Raw genomic sequence first — 25695 nt, 5'->3', positions numbered from 1 at the left:
CATTCCAACATATTCTAATTAGAGTATAAATTAAAAAAATAAAATAGAAAATTTATTTTGTTTGCGTCCCACGTCTCATAACTTATTCCTCATCTCAATATTAAGTAAAATATCTTGCCTCACATTAGCATCGTAATACGTAAGTTTAATGAATAAAAAATAAGAAAGAAGAAAGAAAGTTACATAAATGAACATGTTGGAAGTGTGTGGCCTCTTACACGCATCCGCGCTTTTCGTTAGCTATCATATCACACACAAACATCCAAAAAATAGACTATACTAAAATAAATAAATTATAATTCTAAATTTTTTATATTATATATATAAAAAAAAAATTAATGTAACTTGTTATGGTAGGTTGCTTATCAATTATTTAAACTTACTTTTTTTGGTCTTACATAGCGCTTTCACTTCTCGAAATTTAATTTGACTAATCAATATATTTGTCATATTTTGCTTTTAGTAGGGGTGTGCAAAAATCGATTTAACCAATAAACCGATTAACCAAAAACCGATAAGAAATATGTTATTGGTTTGATTATCAGTTTGACGTATTTACAAATCGATAAACCGAACCAATAACACATAAAACCGAATCAAACCAACCGATGCACACCCTAGCTTCTAGTGAGTTGATTTAACTGATTCTTAATAATAAATTAATTTAAATTTAAATATTTAAAAAACTAGTAAAAAAATATTATAAAATTATAATATTTGATAAAAATTCATATAATTTTTTATTTTTTTAAAAATTATAATAAATATTTTGAGACAGATATACTAGGTGTATTTGAAAAGAATGAATCACTCCTGAATTAATTCCTCTAATTGATTGGACCAAAAGTGCGATGATTTACTTCACAGACGAAGTCTCTAATATTTTTTGGGGGTGGGGAGGGGGGTTAGGGGGTGGGGTATTTGAAGTAGTTGGTGGATTTTTTCTATTTAAAGGCCTTAGACAAAATCCAATTTCAAAAATTCTTCTCTCTTCTATTTCTATTATCATCTTTTTCCATTGTCTATTTTCTTTCTAAAACTCAAAATATTTGCCTATTTAATCCCTTTTTGAAGGATTTTTTTAAGAAAAAAAAAATGGTTTGTATGGTATCTCGTACAGGAAGGCAAATGCAGAGGTACAATAAAGGTCATCGTCTTGTTGTTGGGTAGGTGTAATTTTTTTATTTAAAAATAAAATAAAATTATGTCCTAAATTTTTTTTTAATAATTATTTTTTAAAATTATATTTTGCAGATGTATTCCATATAGATTTACAAGAAATGGTGAATTTGAGGTTCTTGTAGTTAGTTCACAAAAAGGTCATGCAATGATGTTTCCCAAGGTACATATATAAATTTATTATTTTTCATTAAATTCTTTTTAGAACAGATTAAAAAAAATATTATTATATAAATTAAAACGGAGAAAATAATATTTGTAGGGAGGATGGGAAATTGATGAATCAGTAGAAGAAGCAGCTTCTCGTGAATCCCTTGAAGAAGCTGGTGTTCTTGGCATTGTTCAGGTAATTTTTTATAAATAAATATTTTTTATTTTTATGTTTATACAAGTTGTAATATTTAATTGGTTAACAAATAATTTGACTGGACACAAATTTTTTTAAAAAAAATACTAGGTCTTATCGACTTCATCAAATAAGAATAAAGGTTATGTACACTCTGTTCTATTAGATTCTACCTGTGAAATTACACGAGTCATGCTATTATAATTTATGTGGTGTTGTGTATTGGTGGACATGAAGGTTAAGAAAGATCGATATTTTTCTGAATTAGTAATCTAAAATAAATCATAAATATTTGTATATCTATAAAGTTTCTATCTCATTCAATGTAAAATAGAAGGTTTAGAGTCAATTTTTTCTCTAAAGAAAAGTAGGATATTTCTTGTTGTTGTTGTTGGCTATTTCATTTGTACACATTTTCTCTTTATTTTTTTTTTAGCCTCTAGTGAGTTACAAAGTATGACACATAAGTTGTTAAATGTATATAATTACTTTTTATTGGAGAAATTTTAATAATTTTTGGGTGTTTTTTTTCAGTGTGAATTAGGAAAATGGAGATTTAAGAGCAAGAGCCAAGGCATTTATCATGAAGGTTACATGTTCCCATTGCTTGTTACTGAACAACTCTCACTTTGGCCTGAGCAAAATCTTAGAAAAAGAGCATGGGTAAGTACTTTATACTCCATATTTTGAACACCCTAAAAAATACTATTATTATAAAAAAAAATCAAAATTTAATTTTTAAGTAGCAAGAAACACTATAATTAATAATTAACATATTCAGTAAAATTCTATTTGTGGGATTTGGAAAAGGTGGAACGTACACACACCTAATTTGTCATATCTTGTGTGAGGTATAGGGATCATGAGTGAAACCAGGTGGGAGCAAGAGATTTAATTTCATTCAGCACAGAAAATTATATTGTATATTTAAGGTTTAAATTGTTTTTTAAAAAAAATATTAAGTCTTCTTACCCTATTAGTGCAAATTTTGAATTTGACATATAAATAGAAACTACAAGCTACTTAACAACATATTATCGATCAATTTCATAGTTAATTTTTTTTATTAATTTTTTTAAAGTGAAACTAAACTAAAATTTTATTTAATTTTGTTTGTGTAGATGACAGTGGAGGAAGCAAGTGAAGCTTGCCAACAATGGTGGATGAAAGAAGCACTTGAGAAATTAGTTAATAGGCTAAATTCATCAGATCTTGAAAGTTCTCTTAGCTAGAAAAAATATAAAATAAAATAAAATAATTTATTTTCTTTAGGATTTTGTAAATAAATCTATAGAGAAAAAAAAAGTCCAATGATGTTCATAAATGTTGGATGATCGATGGGCTGTCACAACTGTATCATTTATGGCTAATGTTTGTGAATTTTTGTTTATTGTTTATGTTTGTTGATCATTTGGCTTAGTTACATAACTATGATTTTGGTTTTAGATGTTCAAAATAATATATAAATATGTCATTTAACTTGACTTCAGCTGATATATACATTCTCCAAGGATTTATTGTATGCAATTTTATCCTTCATTTCTGGAATAACGATTTGTAGATATACATTTGATAATGACATAATACATAAACATGACCGTTAATTTGGCTTCAGTTGGCAACTATGACTTTTAACTTTGGGTGTGGATAAGTAGGCACTTAAACTTGTATAAAATTGAACAAATAAACACATTCGTCCTACATGGCACCCTACATGAAAATTTTGTGTCCAACGTGGTTTCCTACATGTATTATGCCACGTAGGACACGTGTGTCTACTTGTTCAATGTTATACAAATTTAAATGCCTATTTATGCACTCCCAAAGTTGAAGTGCACAATTATCACCTGAAGTCAAGTTAAGGATTATGTTTATGTATTATGCCTTTAATAATAGGTGTTTTGTTCATTGGGCAAATCCCGGAATCAAAATCCTACCAAACGTTGAATAAACCAATCTTGAATTTAGTTCCAAGATAACAATCCCTTATCCCCGTAACAAACATCGGTCCTAAAGAGTGCTCCTTTTAAGGCACTAATAAAACAAATTGCATTCTAAAGCCAATTAGGTGTATGCAAGTTGAAATATTTGTTATCAGAAAACTCAATTAAGGTGAACATATTGTACATTAAAAAGTTGAAAGTTTTTGTACATTTGGAAGGGAGAGGGGATTACTTAGTACTTGTATAGTGGGACGTAGTAGGAACTAATTGGATTAGTCGATGTGCATGTAAATTGGCCTGAACACTACGTTTTTTTGAAAAAAAGAGTATGTAATGATTTTATAAAAAAAGGACCTTTTGCGTATAACTATCATTGATTGTCAAGTCAAATTCTTGAGTTTCCTAAGCCCTGAATGGAATGGATCGTTTCTGCCAACAAAATGAATGTTTAGTCCATTCTGAATATTTCTATGATCCAAAAATTTTCACGAAGAGAATAAGATGCTACCCCCTTTCTCTTCCTTTTCCCACTTTCCTAATCTTCAACATGAGCAACTCGGTTAAGAAGTTTGTCAGCAAAATATAGCCCATCAAAAACAGTTAGGTATAAAACCTTATTGCTCAGATAGTTGCAAATGTTATCTTTAGTATCTTGAGGTGGAGACAAATAGGGTCAAGGGGAGAGAACTATATCATTTGTATATGATTAAAGATATTTTCTTATGTATGTATATATAGTAGATGTTGAATCCCTCTTGACTTCTTCGTGAGTTTACTTCTTCATATTTTGAACCCATTTAGTGAAAATCCTAGTTTCGACTCTAATATCTAGCTAGTTGCAAATGTTGTCTTGGAGTTGTGTGAGAAATAAGGGGCTATTTTGTAACTACCCAAGTTGGAGTTTTTATGTATATATACTATAATATGTTAGAATCCTCGTAGTTTTTAAGTATATTTACTTTTTTATATTTCGACTCTCTATATTGAAAATTTTGGTTTTGTCACTGCGTATATGCGTGCTGGTTGAGAAACAAGCTTATAGTATGTGTATATAGTGAATTTCTCAATGGTATTGATCATGATTTGAAGGCTTATTCATGGGCAAAGTTGTAGTGAGAAACAAGGCATATAAGCTATCTAATAGGCAAAGGTAAATTCACGAATTGGAGTTTATGAGTTTTAAAGTCTATTATGTACACATATTTAATGAATTCTTAAATTAATATACATCGCTTAATCAAAATCATTAAATTTTGTATTTCTCATACTAGCTTCGCCTCTACTAATAGCTACCTAGCTAAGTTTATCAATGGCTATTAGGCTAATATACTCTAAAGACGTCATAATAGATACCCTATGTAGAACCCCAATCCTTTTTTAGATTTGGTGAACTCCTATCGCGATGAATTAAACTCTGTTTCACGTCACACTATCTGTCAATCACATCGCAAAGTCATTACATCAAGATCATCAATCTATACCACTTGTATCAAGGTTATATCGATCATGTTATTATCAAGATTATTAGATGTTAACTTAAAATTTATAGACATTTATACGATAATCTAACTCTAATTGACCTCATAAATGTTGCACGTTATATAAATAAGAAAAAGAGTAAAGCTAAAGCCAAAAAAAAAAATATGTTTTTATATTTTTCCGTTATACTTAATTTACTCTTGAAGCAAACATTTTATTTTTATTTTTTTCCCTTTAAGAGAGCCATGCTTTAACTTCCACGCTATTATTATTATTATATCCCCTCGTTGCTTCTACTTCTTGTAAACTACTATAATGCCTTTTAAGCCACACAAGAAAAATAAAAATAAATAAAAAGGTAAAATTTAGAGGAGTTAGACGATGAAGAATTCAGAACGTAACATACTAGCTCACGAAACACAATAACTTTTTCCTCCTATATATATTAAATATCTATAAACATTTAAATATGAACTCATTATTATATATTAATTTGAAATTACGTTAAAACCATGTTTTTTTAAAAAAATAGTTTAACTAATCAAATATTTATATTTATATATATGAATAAAAAATGAAGTTCAAATAGTGAAGAAAGGAACTAATATCTCCCTAATCATTAGATGTCTTTATGGGGTGGGAACCATTGCTTGTGGATATGGTTTTGATCTTCCTTTACATTTTTATATGTTAAAATATATATATATATATATATATATATACATATATTGTACACAAATATTATTTTAATTGTTTTTAAAGCTATTTTAATTCAATCGATTCTGTAAATTTATCTCTTGAACTAAGCTATTATCATAGAGTTTTAAAAAATAATCATATCTTATGAACTTGTGCTCTAACCTATACTTTTTTCTTTTTATTTTAAGCTTAAATAGTTCAAATTATATCTTATTGACTCAACTAAAAACAGATCAAACTCGGCTCAATCAAAGCTCATGCCCACCTTATTAAATTGAGTTGGCTCGGCTCAACTCAACTCAGCTCGATATCTTTATCCAAAACCTCAAAAAAAAATTAGGGTGGCGTGGGGATAGGGGGGATAGTGCCTTTGTGTGAGAACACTCAGCAAACTTCACAATTCCTTTGAGGTTGCCACCTACACACACTTTACATGTTCACAACTATATATTATAGACATTTGTCTTGGAATCTAACAGAACACAAAAGAATTAAAAAAAAAAAAGTTAAAAAGCAAAACCCCAATTTATTATATTCTCTAAATCCACATCTAATGCTTTAAATCTTCAATTTTTTTCTTTATTTATATATTTTCTAAAAAAGGTAAATTTGGAATTCAATTTATTCTCTATTTATTGATCATCTTGTGTTTACAAGATTTCCTATCACATGGCTTCTTCCTCCAATAATGTCAATGAAGAGGGTATGCAATTTTTTTAATTTTTTTTTTAATTCTAATTAATTTTTTGTTTATAATTTTATTATATTTATTGTTTGTGTGAGTAATTTTATGGTTCTTGGGAATTGAATATGCAGGAATTGAGAAGAAAGAGGAACCAACACCTTTGGAAAAACATGTTATGTTTTTTGATATTAACAAAGATGGTGTCATTTACCCATGGGAAACTTATAAAGGTAATCTAGTCCCTCACCAACCTCTTAAAACGATCTACTAAATTCATCGAGTTATTTTTTTTATAATTAGGTTGAGTAACCCCTAAAGGGGCGGAGCTAGAAGAGCGAAACTACAATAAATGATATTTCTATGTTTTAATTTATGTGACAATGTTTTTATTTTTTAATGTTTTTATGACAATTTTTATATATTTGGAAATATATTAATTTTTAAAAAATATCAGATTATTTTTATTTTATTATTATAGACAAATGTTATAAAATATTTGAGAGAACATGTTTCAAAAAAATATATATTTTCTTATTAATTTAGTGCTTATTTAAATTTTGTCACACTTTTTTCATGTGCACTTGTAACCAAATTATTATTGTGGATTATATTTTAATACACACATTCTCACCTTATTTTATAATTTAACGATACCATTTTTATCTGCATAAATTATTTATATCAAATTAATAAAATTATATCAAGTGTTTTCATATATATTTTTTCCACTTAACTAAAATTATTATCATTTTGAGTTTTTTAATTATCATTTAACCTCTCTCTTTTTTTTTTCTTTTTATCAGGTTTTCGAAAAATTGGAAGTGGCGTTCTCCTCTCAACAGTTGCTTCCATTTTCATTAATATTGGGCTAAGTGGCAAAACTCGACCTGTAATTTCCCTCTTTTCTCTCTCTAGTATTATTTTATTTTTAGGAAAATTAATTAATTTATGACTTCAGTTAAAATTTTAGAATTTAATTTAACAATTAATACATGCATTTGTTTAGTAGCAATGTATCGTTTTCTAGATACAGACTAAAAAGAAAAGTGCATCATATAGAATGATCAGATGTAGGGAGTACAAGATTACACACTACTAAATCATTACTAATTTTTGGTTGGAATTTTCTACTGAAAAATGTCTAGTGACTATTTTCGTACATATTTTATTGAATTAGTGAGAAAAGAAAAAATAGTCTTTTTTGCACATGAAAAATTTTGAAAGTTACCCAATATTTCAATTAGAATTACAACTCCCCCAAAAAGGTCTTTCATGGACTAGACCTCTATTTTTTACCAACAAATTGGGCCATTAAGATGAGTTTGATGTGCAAGTTTATGCTATAAGACTTTAACTTCTAATCAAAAAGAGAAAAGTGCTATAAGATTAATGTGCAAGTATATGCTATAAGATTTTAACTTTTAACCAAAAAAGAGAGGTGCTATAAGATTAATAATATGCAAGTTTATGCTGTAAGATTTTAACTTTTAGCCAAAAAAAATGCTATAAGATTAATGTGCATATATGTTTTATATACAGGGGAAGTGGCCATCTCCATTATTTCCTATTGAGGTGAAGAACATCAAATTTGCCAAACATAGTAGTGATAGTGATATCTATGATACTGAAGGAAGGTAATATACTACTCCTTCTGTCCCAATTTATGTGACTTACTTTCCTTTTTAGTCAGTCCCAAAAAGAATGATACATTTATATATTTAGTAACAATTTAACTATAAAATGTCTATTTTACCCTTAATGAAATGATTTACATCCACACAAATTTCTATCATTCATTTTGGACCACAAGTTTTAAAAGTCTTCCTTTCTTTCTTAAACTCTGTGCTGAGTCAAACTATATCACATAAAATGGGACGGGGGAGTAATATTTATACTTTTTATACATTGATAGTGTAAAGAATTTTATGTAATCGCGTTGCGTAACAGATAACTACACGTAATAAGTGGAACAAGTTACGTGAAAAACAAGGTATAAGAGATTTAGTCTCCTTATATGGAGTCTTTATAATTTTTACTTCGAGCTAATTTTTTTAGATTACGTTAAGTGAAGGTTCGTTTCATCTCATCGTATATCAGAGTCACACGACTTATCTCGATTCTTGATTTATCCCGTGTTTTGGTCCTGATCTTTTATTATGTTGTCCACACTCCAGTTACTTGATAGGCTTGGACATGTTGGGGTGTTAGATTCCTGCAATATCGTGACATTAGTATAGTGGATATGTGGATGGGGACGTACGTAATGAGTTTAACGTCTATACACTAATAGTATATATATATATATATATATATATACATGAGTTTTTAGTAGTGATCACTTAAAAGGATAACTATATGTTACTATTCAATGGTGAGTGGAACTATAAGTTACTTGAAAAATAAGATAGACGACGTGTTATAGTTAAAGCATTGTCGATACAAAAATAACTTGTATCATCGATGTATATAAATTAAATTTTTCTTCGTATTTTGAAGGTTTGTTCCTGAAAAATTCGAGGAGTTATTCAACAAGCATGGACGAACAAACGACAATGCCTTAACCGGTGAGGAATTAGATCAACTACTCAAAGCAAACAAGCAACCCAAGGACTTTGCTGGACAGTAAGACACACTCTCTCTCTCTCTCTCACCATCGTTACGGGTCATAGTCTTGCTATATACGAAATACTTAATAGCTAACATATGTACGTCATTTATCCATCCATGCATGTTGAAGTTTTTGAGACTAAGGGCTTGGATTGAGGTCCTGAAAAGCGTGAAACATAGACTTAAACAATGAACGCTTCTCTTTAATATATGCAATGTTTACTTCTTTCTTTTTTTTATAGAAATAATTTGATGAATTATGCAGCATTGCAGCTAAATCAGAGTGGAAGATACTTTATCTCCTTTGCAAAGATGAAAATGGCTTGTTACCTAAAGAGACAATAAGGAGTGTGTATGATGGTAGCCTTTTTGAACAAATGGCCAAGGAAAAGCAATCCAAGAAACATAGGTATACCTAATTACCTATCTTATTTGTTAACGAGGAGAATCTTGCAGCAACGGTAAAATTATTTTCATATGATCACTAGGATGTCTTCATGTAACCTATATGTTACGAATTGGTTTTTAGATACGTAGCTCAATCGATCATGAATTGATATTTAAGACAAGATAGGATGTTAAATTACGTTCCTCTTGGGGTTCGTGCAAAAGGTTATATGTTCGAGGGTGGAATTAGCTACTAACACTTGTACTTTTATATTTTGTTGAGAGGGGAGAGAGGTACAGTATAGGCTACTAAATTACCCTTTTGAAGTGCGGTCTTTTTCTGACTTTGCATGAACACAACATACTTCGTGCACCTGACTATTTTTTATTTTTTTTGGTTATGCTTTGTATATCGAGCTAATTTTTTTTTAAATATTTGTATTTGACATTTTTTATCTTATTACTACTAACTTTTTGTTGCAGGGGTAAATCAAGTTCATAAAAAAGGTGCAGCAGTTTTTTTTTCTACTTGTAACTACGACTTTGTATATATACAGTTGTGGTATTTGTTTCTTTCTTAAAAAATAAAAGAAGTGTTGAATTTATTCGTGTATTAATCGATATTTAGCAATTTCACTTTCTATTAGACTTTTGGTTTTGTATGATTCATGTTTAAATTTTATTTTTATGTTGAGCTTGTTCTATTATTCGGTGTTTGACGGTAATATAATTTTTAAATATTTGAATTCACACGGTGTAAAGTCCATTAAAATGAGGAATTGTTCTATATAAATTTTTTTTATTTTTAAGGCATAAACTCAAGGCTTCCGATTTAGATTTATAGAATGTGCGCGAGTATTGAAATAAGGTGATTCTTAGAAACTTAGTTGATTATGTGAACTCTTACTTTGTTAGTGAGGATTCTATTCGCCACATTGTATTCCACCTTACCCCAATTTAAAACCAAAAAATAGAGTATTATAATAAATAAATAAATGAAATGTAAGAAATAAACAATTATTTAGTCCTTTAAATAAATAAAATGTAAGAAGCAAGTAAGAGAGAAACTTTTCAACCTAATTTTCATGCTCTAAAGAAGTAAGCAATGAGTATTAATTAGTCCGTTGATGAAAATATGTTAGACAACTTACGTACATACATAAGCTTTCCCAAAATTTAAACGGAAAATATCTAATATAAATATATTATTACGTGTTTAATGGAAACTTATCATAATTTGAATATCTAGATAAAATATCGCACCTTAAGAGGTTGTTGATAAATTGTGCAAACAAGGGGACAAAAAGGACAAGTGCTTGGACGAATCTGTATGAGTTGTCAAATAATCTTTACATAAATAACCAATTAATAGATCATGGCTTTGCATGTGATGCGTCGAAAAAAGATTAGCTATAATAGTGATTTGATTTTCAAATGTTAGGTAATATATTGGTATGAAAGCTAAAAATAATAAAGTCTAAATCATTCAAGTTCGAGAAATATACATGCTACTAATGATTTTCAAATTATGAAAATAAAATCCAAATCATCCCAGATTGAAAAATACGTCACCAATAACCCTCGAATTATGGAGATCAAGTCCAAATTATTCTAGACCGAAATACGTCACTAACAGCCCTCGAATCACAGAAAATTCTTAATAGAGAAGAATCAGGGAGGAATAGAATTGTATCCATATTGATTTATCAATAAAATATTCTTGTTTCTTCATATTTTATTTGTGGTTGATTTATTTTTCATATATTTAAAATTCGTTGCAAATAAATTATGACTCGCCTAGTGGGATCAAGTCTAATCTTCATGATCTCTTCTCTACGTACAAATCAAATATGCAAATCTGAAATTGCAAAGGTGGAAGAATGATCAGTATTTCAAGTCTCGTCTTTGAGTTTCATCAAGTCTACACACCAACAACGCTTGAAGCAGGGGCACTTGTAGGCATTGTAAATTTGTAGGACTCTACCAGACGAGTTCCATTTCAATTAGGGTTCTTGGAGGCTAGCTACTCAATCCTACACCCTAGCTCATATGCATATATATATATATATATATATATATATATTCCCTTGAAGAGGCATCTCGAATATTCCACAAGTTCATGAAATATTCATATAGAGATCAAATTCAAATCATCCTAGTTCGAGAAATACACCACTAACAGTCCTCAAATTATGGAGATCAAGTTCAAATCATCCAACTTCGAGAAATACGCCACTAACGGTCCTCAAATTATGGAGATCAAGTCCAATTCATCCTAGATCAAGAAATACGCCACGAACGGCCCTCGAATCACAGAGAATTTTTAAGAGAAAAGAATCAAGGGAGGAACATAATTGCATCCATATTGATTTCTTAATAACATATTTATGTTTCTTCATATTTTTTTGTAGTTAATTTATTTTTCATATATTTAATATTTGTTGCAAATTTAGAGGTTGAACATCTCTCGACTAAATTTGTGTAATTATCTTTTCATATTTCGAATTTTTTTAGTGAAAAATCCTAATTCCGTAACTGACAATTGAAGTAGTTAGCATTGTGATGGTATACGATTGATTGGTTTTAATTTGTAAGAATCTTCGTGAACAGCGTGTTAATACCTTTAAGTCAATAACGTGTTAATACGTTTAAAATTATGTGCAAATAGTAGTATATGATAAACAATTTAATTTGTTTATGAATTTGGGCATAAAAATTTTAAGTTCTTGAAATAAAATTTATATATTTGAAAATTAAGTATTATAATTTATGATATTTGAAAATTTTTAAAAAATTATAGTATAAAAATAACTTATTTAAATCTCAAATTTGAAATGTCATATAAATTGAGAATAAAAACTAATGCGGTCAATAATTTGAAAAAATGATTTTTTTCTTCAAAACTACATGGCTAAATCACAATTACGTAAACGCAACTTTAATGAACCTAACAAATTATGAACTTTAAAAGAGTTGAAATGGAACCCGTGCAGGAAACTTAATTAAAAATAAATAAATATAATAATAATAATAATAATAATAATAATAATAATAATAATATTTTTGAAAAAAACAACCTCGGAGGTCATTTTGAAATATAAATTTGTGTGTACTGTGTATAATTAAAAAATAACAACATAGCTAGCTTTGTGTGTATATATAATTAAAAAATAAAAAAATACCTCTTTTTAAAAGGATAGTGAATCATTTTTTTCGATTTTTTAATTTGTTTTAAGGCCCATCAACATCGATGAATAAAGAACAAATATAAATATCATGAATGTAATAATGCATCAATTGGACCACCTTATGTTACGCTCTAATTAGAAAAGTATCATGTGACACACATCTAATAACATTTTTCTTGTCCAAATAATAATATGACCATACATATTTTTCCTATCCAAATAATAATAATGTGATACACATATTCCTTGTCCATGGTGATGTGATACTATAAAATTTTATTGTAATAATAAAGTTATAACTATATTAATAATTATATATTATCACCATTGTCAATAATTATAAAAGAAAAAATAAAGAATTAGTTTTATTAAGAAATTGTATGTAGGGTGCGGTGCCCAATAATTTTGCAATAGGAAAGTCTAATAAAACAATAGAAGCAACAAGTGGCAGGGTAAATTCTTGATTTTAAGAAGATGAATATGCAATTATAAAAAATGAATTTAAAATATAAATTTAATCGATTCAATTTTTATGTCTTTATTTTTTAACTCATTACATTTTTGAAATTAGAAGAATCGTTACGCATCACTAAAACTTTTATGCCACCCATAATGCTTATAGATAGACAAAAACTTGTTTCTTATTTGGTTATTAATTTGGAATAAATTATATTATGATTAATAGTTATTATAATAATAAAATATTTTTGTTAAAAGGTAGAATCATAGTATTTGGGTTGGTTAATTTGAGAACAAGATAGTAAAAATGATAAAAAATATATATTTCCAAGGTCCCTCAAATTCATTTTGTACTAATTATAATCCAAGTTATTTTTTAAACAAATAACTTTCTAAATATTATATAATGCATGTTATTTTTAATATAATAAATTAGATAATACTAAGATATTGATTTGGACATCACTAGTCTATTTTATATTTATCATTTTCTAGAAGATTATGGTATATTGGTTTATTTTATTTTAATTTTATGATAATTAACTTGAAGTACACGTACCAAAAGTGAACGTGCCTTGAAATGATATGGTGATGATTTCTTGCCACATCTTTCAAGATTTTTGACTTTTTTCGGTCCAATTGATAAGATTTCACAAATCCCCAATAATTGTAGTGTTGTGTTGTGTGCCAATTGTCATACTCCTTCCATCCCATTTTATGTAATTTAGTTTGATTCGGCACAAAGTTTAAGAAAGAAAGAAAAAATTTTAAAACTTGTGATTCAAAATGAATGATAGAAATTTGTGTGGCTGTAAATCATTTCATTAAGGGTAAAATAAATATTTTATAGTTAAATTGTTACTTAATATGAAAATGTGTCATTCTTTTTTGAAATGCCGAAAAAGAAAAGTAAGTCACATAAATTGGGACAGAGAGAGTAATATATTAATGTCCGATACACACATTAAAGCTCGATTATTTTGAATTTATGACGCATAGGTAAGGTTGGGCATAAAATACCAAGAACTGAATTATCAAACCGAATTTTTTGGTTATTTGATATTTGGTATTTGGTAATTCGATATTTGATATGATATTCGGGAGTAAGGTGTTAGAATTATGGTATTCGGATTTGGGTTTGGTATGAGACATTAATACCATTTGGTATTCGGTATTTCCCAAATACCAAATTATTTACTTAATGAAAGTCATATATCAACATATTCATTACTCATTAGTACAAGTCCAAAGAGAAAGTTAAAAAATAAGCATGAATAATCCAAATACATGTCTTTTAGTTGTATCAATTTGATTTTCTTGATGTCTTCTTACTTGTTGATCTTCTATTATATAGTGCGTCCACATAAAAAATAGAAATGAATAGAGAAATAGTATTAACTTTGTAATACAATTGACTATAACTTCAATACGATATTATTGAATGTCGTATCAAATCGAAGTTTAATTTACCATTTTCTAAATTATCAAATCAAAATTTAAAAAATTAGTATTTAATATCTACTTTTAACTATGAATTACCATATTATCAAATCTGAAATTTGAAAAACCCGAATCGAATATCAAATGTCATTCCTATGCATCGGGTCTCATTCAGAAAAAATGCTTCTCCATATTTAAAGTTCAAATCTAAAACTTCTCATTAAGAATTCGTTGTCACATCTGTCGATACCAATTGCCATAATATTTATGTTCACATAACTACTAATATTTTTGTTTTTTTACCAAAAAGGGTATGGGCATTTTATTATTTTAATAAATAACTTGTAATATCTTTTGTTGACTCTACAACAACCACACATTTAATTTTCACACTACCCGACATGATAGGTTAGAGAGATGAGTTCATTGATTACTTAATAATTTTGGCCTCAAATAAGTATTTCTCGTTCTTTTTTATTTGTTATATTTTATTTTATAAAAAAATAATTTGATTAATTTTTAAATTATATTTAAAAAATTATATAAATTATAATTTTTTTATATTAATATAATAAAAAAAATTAAAAAAATATTCATCCAAATCATATAGTTTAACTAGAAATAAAAAGGAATGAAGGAAAGTACTATTATTAATTTTTTTTCCTTGTTTTAGTTTCTAAATTTGGAAAGTAAGAGAAATAGTACATAAAAGTCTTAATATTTTTCCTTGTTTGGTGGACGAAAATTAGGAAGAAAAATCTCTCTATTGCCGACTTTTTTTAAATTTTTGTTTGGCATTTGATATTCGTACTGAAAAAAATAGAAATTTGTGTTATCAAATATGATTTCTCATCTCACTTTTTATCGAATCAACTCATTAAAAAATGAATGGTAAAAAATAAATTCACATGGTATATAGTAAGAATCTTTCTAATTTTTTCTTGTGAAAACATTAATATTTCTTTTTTCTCACTGATTCAAGCGGAATATATATGTGAATAGTTACTGCGGAAAATTTCAATAGAAAAATAGTGAATTTTTAGTATTGTGAATTTTGATTGAATATTTTATAATGTATTTTTTATTATTATTATTAATATGATAAAAATTACATTACTTTTTATATAATTTTTAAAATTAAAATTTAATTTTAAAATATTAAATTTGTCTTATCTAATTTAACTTTCAAAATTAGTTAAATTTATCTTTCACAATTGAAGAAAGTATTTCATAAAAAAATATATCAAGTTAAACTTGAACAGAAGATGTCCATATTTTTATTATATATTTCACTATATATACTCCCTCCAAAGTCCAAACAAATATTATTGAAATCTCCCCTCTTTCTCTTTTTTCTTCTTTCTTCTTAATATATATCTCTTTCATTTTTTCTAATTATATTCTTTTTAATCCACAAAGGCAAAGAAAGAAAATCAGTTCGATTCAATGGCTTCTTCAAGTGGTACTCAACTTTCTCTCTTTTTCATACACATTGTTAATTAAAAAAATTAGCGACAGACAACTTATGTTGTTAAATAATACAAAATTGTTGTTAAGATCTTATTTAACGATTTATATATGGAATTTGGATAAATTATTTAGACACATTAAGAAGATTTTTAATATATGTAAAATCTCTTCAAATTAAAGTTATCATAAACAAAATCATCATGACTTCATGCTTGTGCGTTTTAAGAAAGTGAGATATTTACGCCTTAATTCGAAGATATTTTAATTTCTCATTTCTTGAAATTTATACTTATATATGTTCATCAACACAAATAAAACATACCAAAAAAAGGAGTTATATGTATTGAGAAAATTAATATATATATTATTTGGATGCAGGAATTGGAAATAATGATGAATTGACTCCTTTACAAAAGCATGTAATGTTTTTTGATATTAACAAAGATGGAATTATATATCCTTGGGAAACATATCAAGGTTTGCATTTTTCTTAAATTTAATTATATGTATTAAATTTTATATTTTCCTCTAATTTTATGCTACTTAAATTATTTAATATCCTTCTTATTTTTGGTTTACCATTTTTAGGTTTTAGAAAATTGGGACGTAATGTTTTTCGTTCACTTTTAGCTGCTGTTCTCATCCATATTGTTACAAGTGGCAAGACTCGACCAGTAAGTCGAATTTCGAATCATATATTTTTATTTACTTAATTATTAAAAATTTTATTTTATTTATTTATATCCTTAATAAGAGAGATTTGGATCTAGAATTTAGGTATATTGGTAATATTATATTGAATTGTGTGGTTATTTAAACTTAAACCGTTTTAAAGAGAATAAATTAATTTTTTTTTTCAAACTTTATGTCTTTTGTTAATAAAAATAAAATATTTGTAATGACGACAAATAATATTTTAATTTCTTTTTGGTAGTATAATATTATATAGCAGAAATTATTAATGCCTACTGGCCACTAGACACGTCACATTAATTAATTGAATACTACCCCTTTATTTCATATTAATTGACCTCCATGCAAAAAATAATTATGATTTATGAAATTAAGAGGTTTTTATAATATTTATAATATAAAATAATTACATAAAATAATAATAATTAAATTTAGTGTTTAGACGTGTTATTAATAAGGTTAATTTGGCGAAATACATTTTTAATTAAAATCTCTTTAAGAAGGGCGTCAGATCAATAGAGATTAAGTAAAATGAAATCGGAAAAATAGTATTTTGTCACTCTCTTCTCTTTAGTATATATCACGTAAATTTAAATTATACAAAAAATTGTTCCTTGTCATTTTTTGTTATAGGAGTTTGGATCCTGTCTCAGTCTCAATATGACTGTTCATCCTACACATATAAATAAATTTTTCGTTCATTTTATTTTACATATCTTAATTTGATTATGCACGAAGATTAAAGTGTAAAGTTTTTTATTTTTAATTATTTTTGGCTAAATACTCATTTATTTATTTTGTTCATAGGGTAAATGGCCATCTCCACTATTGCCAATTGTGATTAAAAATATAAAATTTGGCAAACATGGCAGTGATTCTGATGCCTATGATTCTGAAGGAAGGTAAAAATGACCTTACACAATTAGTTTCAATTTTTTTATATTACTTTATTATTTTTTTAAAATTCGAAAAATATTTTTCTTCGTACCAAACATTTGAAAGTTTTTCCTACTTGTGAAGGTTTGTGCCAGAGAAATTTGAGGAGATTTTCAAGAAATATGCACATAAAAATTCCGAGTCTTTAACATCAGAAGAAGTGAATGAATTGCTCAAGAAAAATAGAGAACCTAAGGACTACTTTGGATGGTATATTTATACTTCTTCTCATTTTTGTGTTTTAAGTTTTAAATTTGTCAGTAAATTTTATTTAGATATTTGTATTATGATTTGTTTTAGTTGTTCATCTAAACACATGATAAAATAGTATTCTTATTAGACTCTTTTGGCCTAAATTTAGGAAAATTTTATGCATGTGTTTCAAGCGTACGTTTATCAAAATAGATAAGTTAATTATTTAATTATGTCATATTCTTTAATTGTATACATTAGACTCAATAATAAATCATAAAACTTTACAACTATTCTATTTGAGGTTGATCGTGTGTATATATTTTATTAAAGAAATGTGTTAATTTTATGTAATTAACTTATCTATGTATAATAAGTGCTTTGAAAACATGTGCATAAGCTTTTTCAAAATTTGATGAGTTGAAAGCGTCTTATAAGAATATTTTTTCATATGCTCAATTGTTTGATTGGAACATAATGTAGTTTAAATATTTCATGGCAAATTTAAGAAGTTGTTAATGAATTCTGTCACTTAATTTCCTTTTAAGGGAAAAAAAATTCATGGTTAAATATTATTATTATTTTTCACGAGATGAGAGTTTTTTGGAAATAGCTTCTCTATCTCTATGAGATAGTGATAAAGTTTGCATGATTTTAATGAATTTTTTGTTGTTGTTATAATTTATTTATTATTATTTTTTTGGTGTAGGCTTAATGCTATGACAGATTGGAGGCTCCTATTTGATGTGGGAAAAAACAAGGATGGTATATTGACTAAAGAAGCAGTAAGAGATGTTTATGATGGAACCCTTTTTGAACAAAAGGCAAGAGAAGTTGCTGCAGAGAAGTCAAAAGTGAATTAACTATATTTAAAAAAAAGTTAATTTTATTTATACTATAATTTTTTTTTTGTCTTGTTTGTTATTTTGATACTCTTTGTTGTACAAAAGTGAACATTTTTAAATGGACTATTCACTACTATTTTTAATTTACATATATCTGATTTTTTTTTATATTTTACTTGAATTGATGATTTATCGAAAACATGTTATATTCAAGTCTTGATGATTTAATAAACTATGAGACCTTGTAAAGAGACTTGATCGCATGATTAGCGCATGTCCAAGACTGTCATGATTGATGAGCATAGGAAATAACCTAGTTTGGCATAACATGTCGTGAGTTTTTCTCCCTTGAGCAAGGAGGTTTCCACGTAAACATTTTTGTCCTTTACTTTAAGTATTACTGGTTTTGTTGTTCATAATATTGTCAAGGGACCTAGTCCCCTTATATAACACCCCAGAAATTTTTTTGAACTGAGACTCAAACTGTTTTTCGTAGTGAGTGAGGTTTTGCAAGGGATTTAAAATGTCTTAATTATTAAGGTCAGGTCACTAGATGTAGCACATTTAGTTCCAAAAAGAATTAAATTGGAAATAGCAAAATCTGAAATTTTGCAAGTTAAGCTAGGTATGAGTTTTGGGTCAACTTCAAACAACCATAACTACTAGCTAAGGATGAGTTAGGTGTGCTACCAGATGTCTTAGGAAAGATCTTTGAATTAGCTTTTCAACGCCACCGAGTTTGCTCAATTTCGAGCTCTGAGTAAAGAGTTATAACTGAATTACTAACGTTGCGCAAACCTGGCAGCAGCTCCGCGACGCGGAACCAATACGGACCTCACTACCTGGTGGAAAATAATTCCGACTCCCAGCTCATTTTTTTTTTTTTTAGGGGTATTTTAGTCCTAAAAACCCTTAAGAGGTCATCTAAATTGCCCTAAACAAATAGAAAATCAGTTTTCACAAATCAAACCCTCTCATTCACTCCAAATATTCTACGCTCAAGAAAAATCAAGAAAAGCTAAGGGCTAGGGTTCTTCTTCCCAGATTTTCCTTCATGTTCTTCAAGAAGATGATTCTTTCATAAGCTTCCATAGTGTTGGGTTTGTTCACCCACGCGCCAATCATGTAAATTTCAGCGTTAAGTTCGTTCTAGAAAGATGAAAATCTGATGTTATTGCTATGTGTTCTTGAATTTGCTTTCATTCTTGAATTGGGCTGAGATTGAGGAGTTCTTGAGGTTATTGTGTCGATTTATAGAGTTGTTAGGGTTAGATTCTTGTGTTCATGTGCTGGGTATCTAAATCTAAAAAGAGATTGAGAAAAAGAATCGAAGTTAGGCAAATTGGGGTTACAAAACGAAGAAGAAATTTCGTTGGTCGAAATCTAGAACCCCCTCCGCGTCGCGCAGCCACATCCCAGATTTGGGAATTTCTGTTTCGCGTCGCGGAGCTGACACGAGGTGTTCTGCCTCAAAAGACATTTTCGAAACCAAATCTTAAAAGCCTCTCTGCATTGAGGACCCACTCTCAAAGATTGATTTTCAGTCTTTTCTCATGCTTAGCTATCTAAAATCATTCCTAAGCATCATGAGATCTTTCCTATCACAAATCACAACTTTGAATCAATAATTCAAATTCAAAGTAGAGTTAAAAAGTTAAGTCTTGAGAGCTCTTTCGAACATTTTTGAGAACGTCCATTTGAGTCTTTTTGAAGAGTTTTCTACAATTTCTAACAAGTTGTTTCAAGACATCGAGCAAGTGAGTATGAGAGTGAGAAGAATGTATTAATAAGTCTACTTTGTCATCACGAGATCCTTCATATCATGAACCATAACTCTTGAATTCATAATTCACATTCGAGAGAAAGTTAAGAGTAGAGTTCAAGAAAGTATTTGAGTTCAATTATGAATCCTTTGAGATCCACCATCGATTTGAGTTAGGTTTTAAAGAAGTAAGTCAGAGAATGAAAAGAGTCGTATATATGAGTTCCATATTGTTTTGTAGATCATCGAGTCGAGTTGTTTCATTGCCATAACTCCGCATGAACATCGTAAGTTGAGTATCCTTCAGAGAAGGGGTATCTTCAAGTTCTAAGCCTTTAAGTGTTGAGTTCCTAATCCCTTTTGAGAAGTATCTTTGAGTCCTTGAGGTGAATATTTCATGCTCATAATTTCGCATGAACATTATAAGTCGAACAGTCTTGAGATGAGAAGTATCTTTGAGTCATTGAGTTGAGTAGTTCATGCTCATAATTCCGCATGGACTCTGAGTTGAGCATTCTTGAAATGAGTGGTATCATTGAAGTTCTTGAGTTTCAAGTATTTGAGTTCTATCTATGGTTATTAAAAACCTCGTATTGAGTCTTTTATGTCTATAATTCGGCATGAACCATATTTTAAGAAGTCTTTTACAAACATTTTAACTTTGTTTTAAGACTTAAGTTTTGAGTTCAGTAAAGAGTAAAGTTGAAGTTTTTTTCTTCAAAAGTATATGGGGACTATGTATTCCCAAAAGAGTTTTAAAATGTTTTCACATTTAAATAAGAACGGAAACTGAGATTTCTAAGATAGCCTTTGAGCCAAGTTTTTGAGCACTAATCTCAAATCTCATAAGAAGTATGTTTTTAAACATAAAGAGCTAATATAATGTAATATTTTTGGGAGTAGTATTGAGCACCGATAGGGAAGAGTTCATACAACTATCAGCTGAGTTCATACAACTATCAGCTCCCTTAAACCATATAGCCATCATGGGTTAAAAAGGGTCATACTTTTTAGATGAATCTTTTTCGCATAGATTAGTGGATCCACTTAGTAATTCAGGTCCTACACCCTTGGTCGGGTATAGGATGTGTTGGCAGCGTACGGAAGATCGTTGTATCATCACAATAACTCTTATGTGATGGTTGTCGGTTAGAGAGACTCCCACAATATTTGCATGGTTCCTCAAGGGGTTCTGCTTAGTATGAATAGGGTATGAGACTTCATTCATGCATTGCACAAGTAGACTTTGAGAGGGAGCATGCTATATCTTTTATGATATTATGATTATGAGTTAGCATCCTGTTTTGAACAGTTTTCCTTTTTCTTTATATTGCACTTGTTTTAAACTGTTTTATATTGAAATGAGTTCAGTTATGTTGAGTTGAGTTGAGTCAGGTAAGTTCTTCAGATTCTTTTCAAGCTTATGTTATGTTTTAGAATTTCCCTTACATGCTCATACATTCCACGTACTGAGCCATTTGGCCTGCATCTTCTCATGATGCAGACATAGGTATTCAGGATCATCAACAGGAGCTTCGTTACACATCCAGAGTTCGAGTTAGCTATGGTGATCATCCTTCTTGCTTCCGGAGGATTTCATTTACCTTTCAGTTATATCAGTTGTTAGGATGTCGTGGGTCGTGTCTCGACTTCCATCTTTATTAGTTAGAGACTTAATAGATAGTCAGTCTAGTTGAGAAGTCTGTATCATTTATTTTATTAAATGTTTTATAGACTTGGGTTGACTTTTTATGGCGAGTTGAATATATTATTTTTATTCAAAGTTATCTATTTAGTATTGTTTAGATTATCTTAATGTTGAGTATTTGAAGTTATTCAGTTTTTTAGCCTTTGTATGCTTAAGTTAGTCTTTCGCTTGTAGTCAATCAGGATGAGGGTTCGCTTGGGGACCAACAATGGTTCTTGAGTGCCGGCCACGTCTAGGGTGTAGACTCGGGTCGTGACACCTTACTTGTGGTGGACTCATACAAGTCATCACAACGCCTCTACCTTCTCAAGGTAGAAGCATCATAATTACACACTAGTACCCTCTTCAAACTTTATTTATGGGATTACAATGAGTATATTGTTATTATTTGATTGAGTTTAAGCGGGGTTATAAAAGAACTTTGAGGAAAATGAGTTTCCTAGTGAAAGTAAAAAAGCAGCTTCCATAAATAGCATTTCAAATCACAATTAATGATGATATTTGATCGAATCAAATATGAAAAATTAATTCATGCGGACGATGATCGACAAGTTGGCAAGCAAGTGTTGAAAAAAATATTCATTAAATAGTACGATAGATAATATTATGAAAAAAATGGTCATAATTATATTTAAAAGTATGTTGTAAAGCCTAGTACGAGTCCTCTTCTAACTCAATGTGTGTTGTAAGGTCCACATGAATAGAGACTTGACTAAAGCAAGTGTGAGTTAATTGAATTTGAATCTAAACATAATTCTTCTTCAAAAGATTTAGTAAACCGGTCGATCAGGATTGTGGTGAGATGAATATATGATCTCAAGTATTTTTAATTAGAGATTTTGAATTTGAGTTATGAGATGAAAATGTCCTATTAGGAAGCATTTCTCTTTTAAATAAGACTCATGCGACATGAATTTGAATTAATTTGCACTCTAATAATGCAAATATCGGACACAGAACGAGAAATCCAAAGAAAATAGTACTCTTAAGAGATCGCTTGGTAGGGTTAAGAGATAATAATCTCGGGATAAAATGTAAGATTATTTTATCCTATGTATGGTTAGAGGTATTAGTTAATTCCCATTGTTTATACTACAATGATGGAATATGCTATCCCATATATATATCCCAATCCATAGAATAACTTTATCTATTTCATCTTTCGTAAGCGACACAAATCCAAATTAATTCGAATTTCAATATGAATATCAAACGCTAAATGAAAATAAAAATAACATAGTACTTGAGGAGAAGAGAGTAAGACTTAGGTCGTCTAATACTTGGAAAGAGTTAATTATATTGGTGTAACAACAAATTTTGTGCTTCAAAAACATACAACGTAATTCCACAAGTGAAGTATGGAAGAGTAAGTAACCTTATCTTTATTTTGTGAAGATATAGAGAAATTATTTCCGATAGATCCTCGACTCAAGAGAAGCATATAGATAAGACATAGTAATAAAATCCATTCGATGATGAAAAATTCAATTCTTGAACGCTCATGTAGTCATTATTTTCCCTACTTCCATTCCAACTTTCACTACCTCCAATCCAAACTTGAGTATATCAATTATGCCACTGAAATTTAAGAAAGTGTCGAACATCTATAAGGTCTCTAGCAGAATGGACGGTAAAATAGAAATACCTTGCCTCCATATTACTATGAGTTTCAAAAAACAATTTCTTTCGTGACAACTTTTTTCTATTCTTTTTAGATATTGCATCAATTTATAGAGCCTTACTTACAGTGTAAGGACCGCAAGCAGGGGCGGAGTTACCTTACAGAAAAGGGAATTAGTGATGATATGTTGATCGAGTCAATATGAAAAATTATTCCACGCTGTCGACGATTGATTGACTAGCAAGTGTTAAAGAATTTGGAATTATTAGTAACATAAGACAATATTTAGGACAAAAAAAAAAAATCATATTTAACACAATTTGTAAATTTTTGACTCAATGGCATGTGTTGTGTAAGGTCCACAAACACATATAGATACTTGACTTTTTGTTTTTTCGAATTTACTCATTATTCGATATCATAGGGATTTGAATTTTTATAAAAAAGTTCTACATGTAGAAGAAAGAAAATAATGAAGAAAACGTAGCAGTTAATAAGAAAAGTAGTGTAAAGTCTAAAAAAAATAATAACAATAATAAAATAGTGTGATAATCGAAATACAATAAACGACATATGACAGAGATTTCAAGGGTACGACTAGTACAATGACAGGCACTACCAAGCCTAAATCTTCACAAGACAAGACAACCCTTTAATTTATCCTAATACGCGATCTCCACTACTCTATCCTATCTTAAATCATGTCTTCAATAATATGAAGTTACATCATTTCCTGTTTAATTATCTCTCCAAAAGACTTCTATATTAATATATTGTCTCAAGACGTTAAAAATATGTGTATTTTAAGTAAACCATAAAAAGACTAGATTGGTTTGGTCAGTTTTTAAGTTCACTCAAAACATCATGAAATTAACCACACTTATCCCTCTCTAAAAATAAATCATAACAAATTAACCACACAAAACCTTTCTAGACACTGCTGGGGTTTTAAAGTTAAATGAATTGACAATTCTAAAAATTTGTCCTAAATTTTCTATCTTACTTGGATTTAACAATATGGAGAATCGAATATTCACCGATAAAGTTAAATTTTAGATATCTATAATCAATTAAGATACGGAGATTCTCAAAAAAAAAAAAAAGCAATTCATGTTGAGTATAATTTTTTTTTTTTTATCTTTTCTTGATATAATAAAAATAATAAATAAAAGAAATAAATATATTTTAAAAATAGTGGACAAATAAAATTAAATGGAAGGGGTAATAAAATAATTTCAACAATAAATAAAAAAAGACTGAAACTTACATATAAATTGCATTCGCTGAATGCGTTTTATGCCTTATTTTTCAGCCCTTTCTATTTAAGCATCTAAGAAGGGTTTTTTAAGTTTTTAACATCATGACCTTTTATTTAAAAACAAAAAATAAGATTGTGGGTCGAGATAAAAAAAATAGAGTAGGGGAATAACAATCTGGAGAATCGAACATTCACCGATAAAGTTAAATTTTAGGTGGTAATCAATTGAGATATGAAGATTCTCAAAAAAAATAAGCAAATAATATTGAATATAAAATGGAAAAAATAATTATCTTTTCTTGATATGATAAAAGTAAGGAAATAAATATATTTTAAAAATAGTGGACAAATAAAATTAACAGAAGGGATAATATAATAATTTCAACAATAAATAAGAACAGACTGAAAGTTATACATAAATCGCACTCGCCAATGCGTTTTATGCGCCTTATTTTCTCAGCTCTTTCTATTTAGGCATCTAAGAAGGGTTTTTCAAGTTTTCAATGTCATGACCTTTTTTTAAAAGACAAAAACTAAAATTGTGGGTCGAGAAAAGAAAAATAGGGGAGGGAATTAACAATGTGGAGAATCAAACATTCACCGATAAAGTTAAATTTTAACTTAAACGAAAGAGGTAATAATGTAATTTAAACAATAAATAATAAGAAGGCACTAAAACTTATATATAAATCGCATTTGCCGAATTTAAACAATAAATAATAAGAAGGCACTAAAACTTATATATAAATCGCATTTGCCGAATGCGATTTATGCCTTATTGTCTCAACTCTTTCTATT

General features: G+C 28.6%; 3 protein-coding genes across 3 annotated transcripts; all 3 read left to right on the top strand.

Annotated features, from left to right (window-relative positions):
- The first annotated feature begins 982 nt into the window (after positions 1–982).
- LOC125843431 (nudix hydrolase 18, mitochondrial-like) lies at positions 983–2930 on the top strand. The gene is made up of 5 exons (XM_049522623.1): positions 983–1166; positions 1255–1342; positions 1442–1525; positions 2060–2188; positions 2647–2930. Exons 1-5 carry the CDS (start codon positions 1096–1098, stop codon positions 2755–2757), a joined length of 483 nt encoding a protein of 160 aa, XP_049378580.1. The 5' UTR covers positions 983–1095; the 3' UTR covers positions 2758–2930.
- Positions 2931–6137: 3207 nt separating this feature from the next.
- On the top strand, positions 6138–9850 carry LOC125876797 (probable peroxygenase 4). Its single transcript, XM_049558056.1, has 7 exons — positions 6138–6349; positions 6463–6561; positions 7135–7220; positions 7871–7965; positions 8828–8953; positions 9204–9347; positions 9809–9850. Exons 1-7 carry the CDS (start codon positions 6316–6318, stop codon positions 9825–9827), a joined length of 603 nt encoding a protein of 200 aa, XP_049414013.1. The 5' UTR covers positions 6138–6315; the 3' UTR covers positions 9828–9850.
- A 5886-nt stretch (positions 9851–15736) lies between these two features.
- On the top strand, positions 15737–18699 carry LOC125853555 (probable peroxygenase 5). The gene is made up of 6 exons (XM_049533273.1): positions 15737–15874; positions 16261–16359; positions 16471–16556; positions 17383–17477; positions 17596–17721; positions 18413–18699. The coding sequence occupies exons 1-6, from the start codon at positions 15859–15861 to the stop codon at positions 18564–18566; spliced, it is 576 nt and encodes a 191-aa protein (XP_049389230.1). The 5' UTR covers positions 15737–15858; the 3' UTR covers positions 18567–18699.
- Positions 18700–25695: the final 6996 nt, after the last annotated feature.

This window comes from Solanum stenotomum, chromosome 1 (genome assembly GCF_019186545.1).
Source record: "Solanum stenotomum isolate F172 chromosome 1, ASM1918654v1, whole genome shotgun sequence".
NCBI lineage: Eukaryota > Viridiplantae > Streptophyta > Magnoliopsida > Solanales > Solanaceae > Solanum > Solanum stenotomum.
The sequence above is the reverse complement of the archived record's forward strand: the minus strand, read 5'-3'. Positions and strand labels throughout refer to the sequence as shown.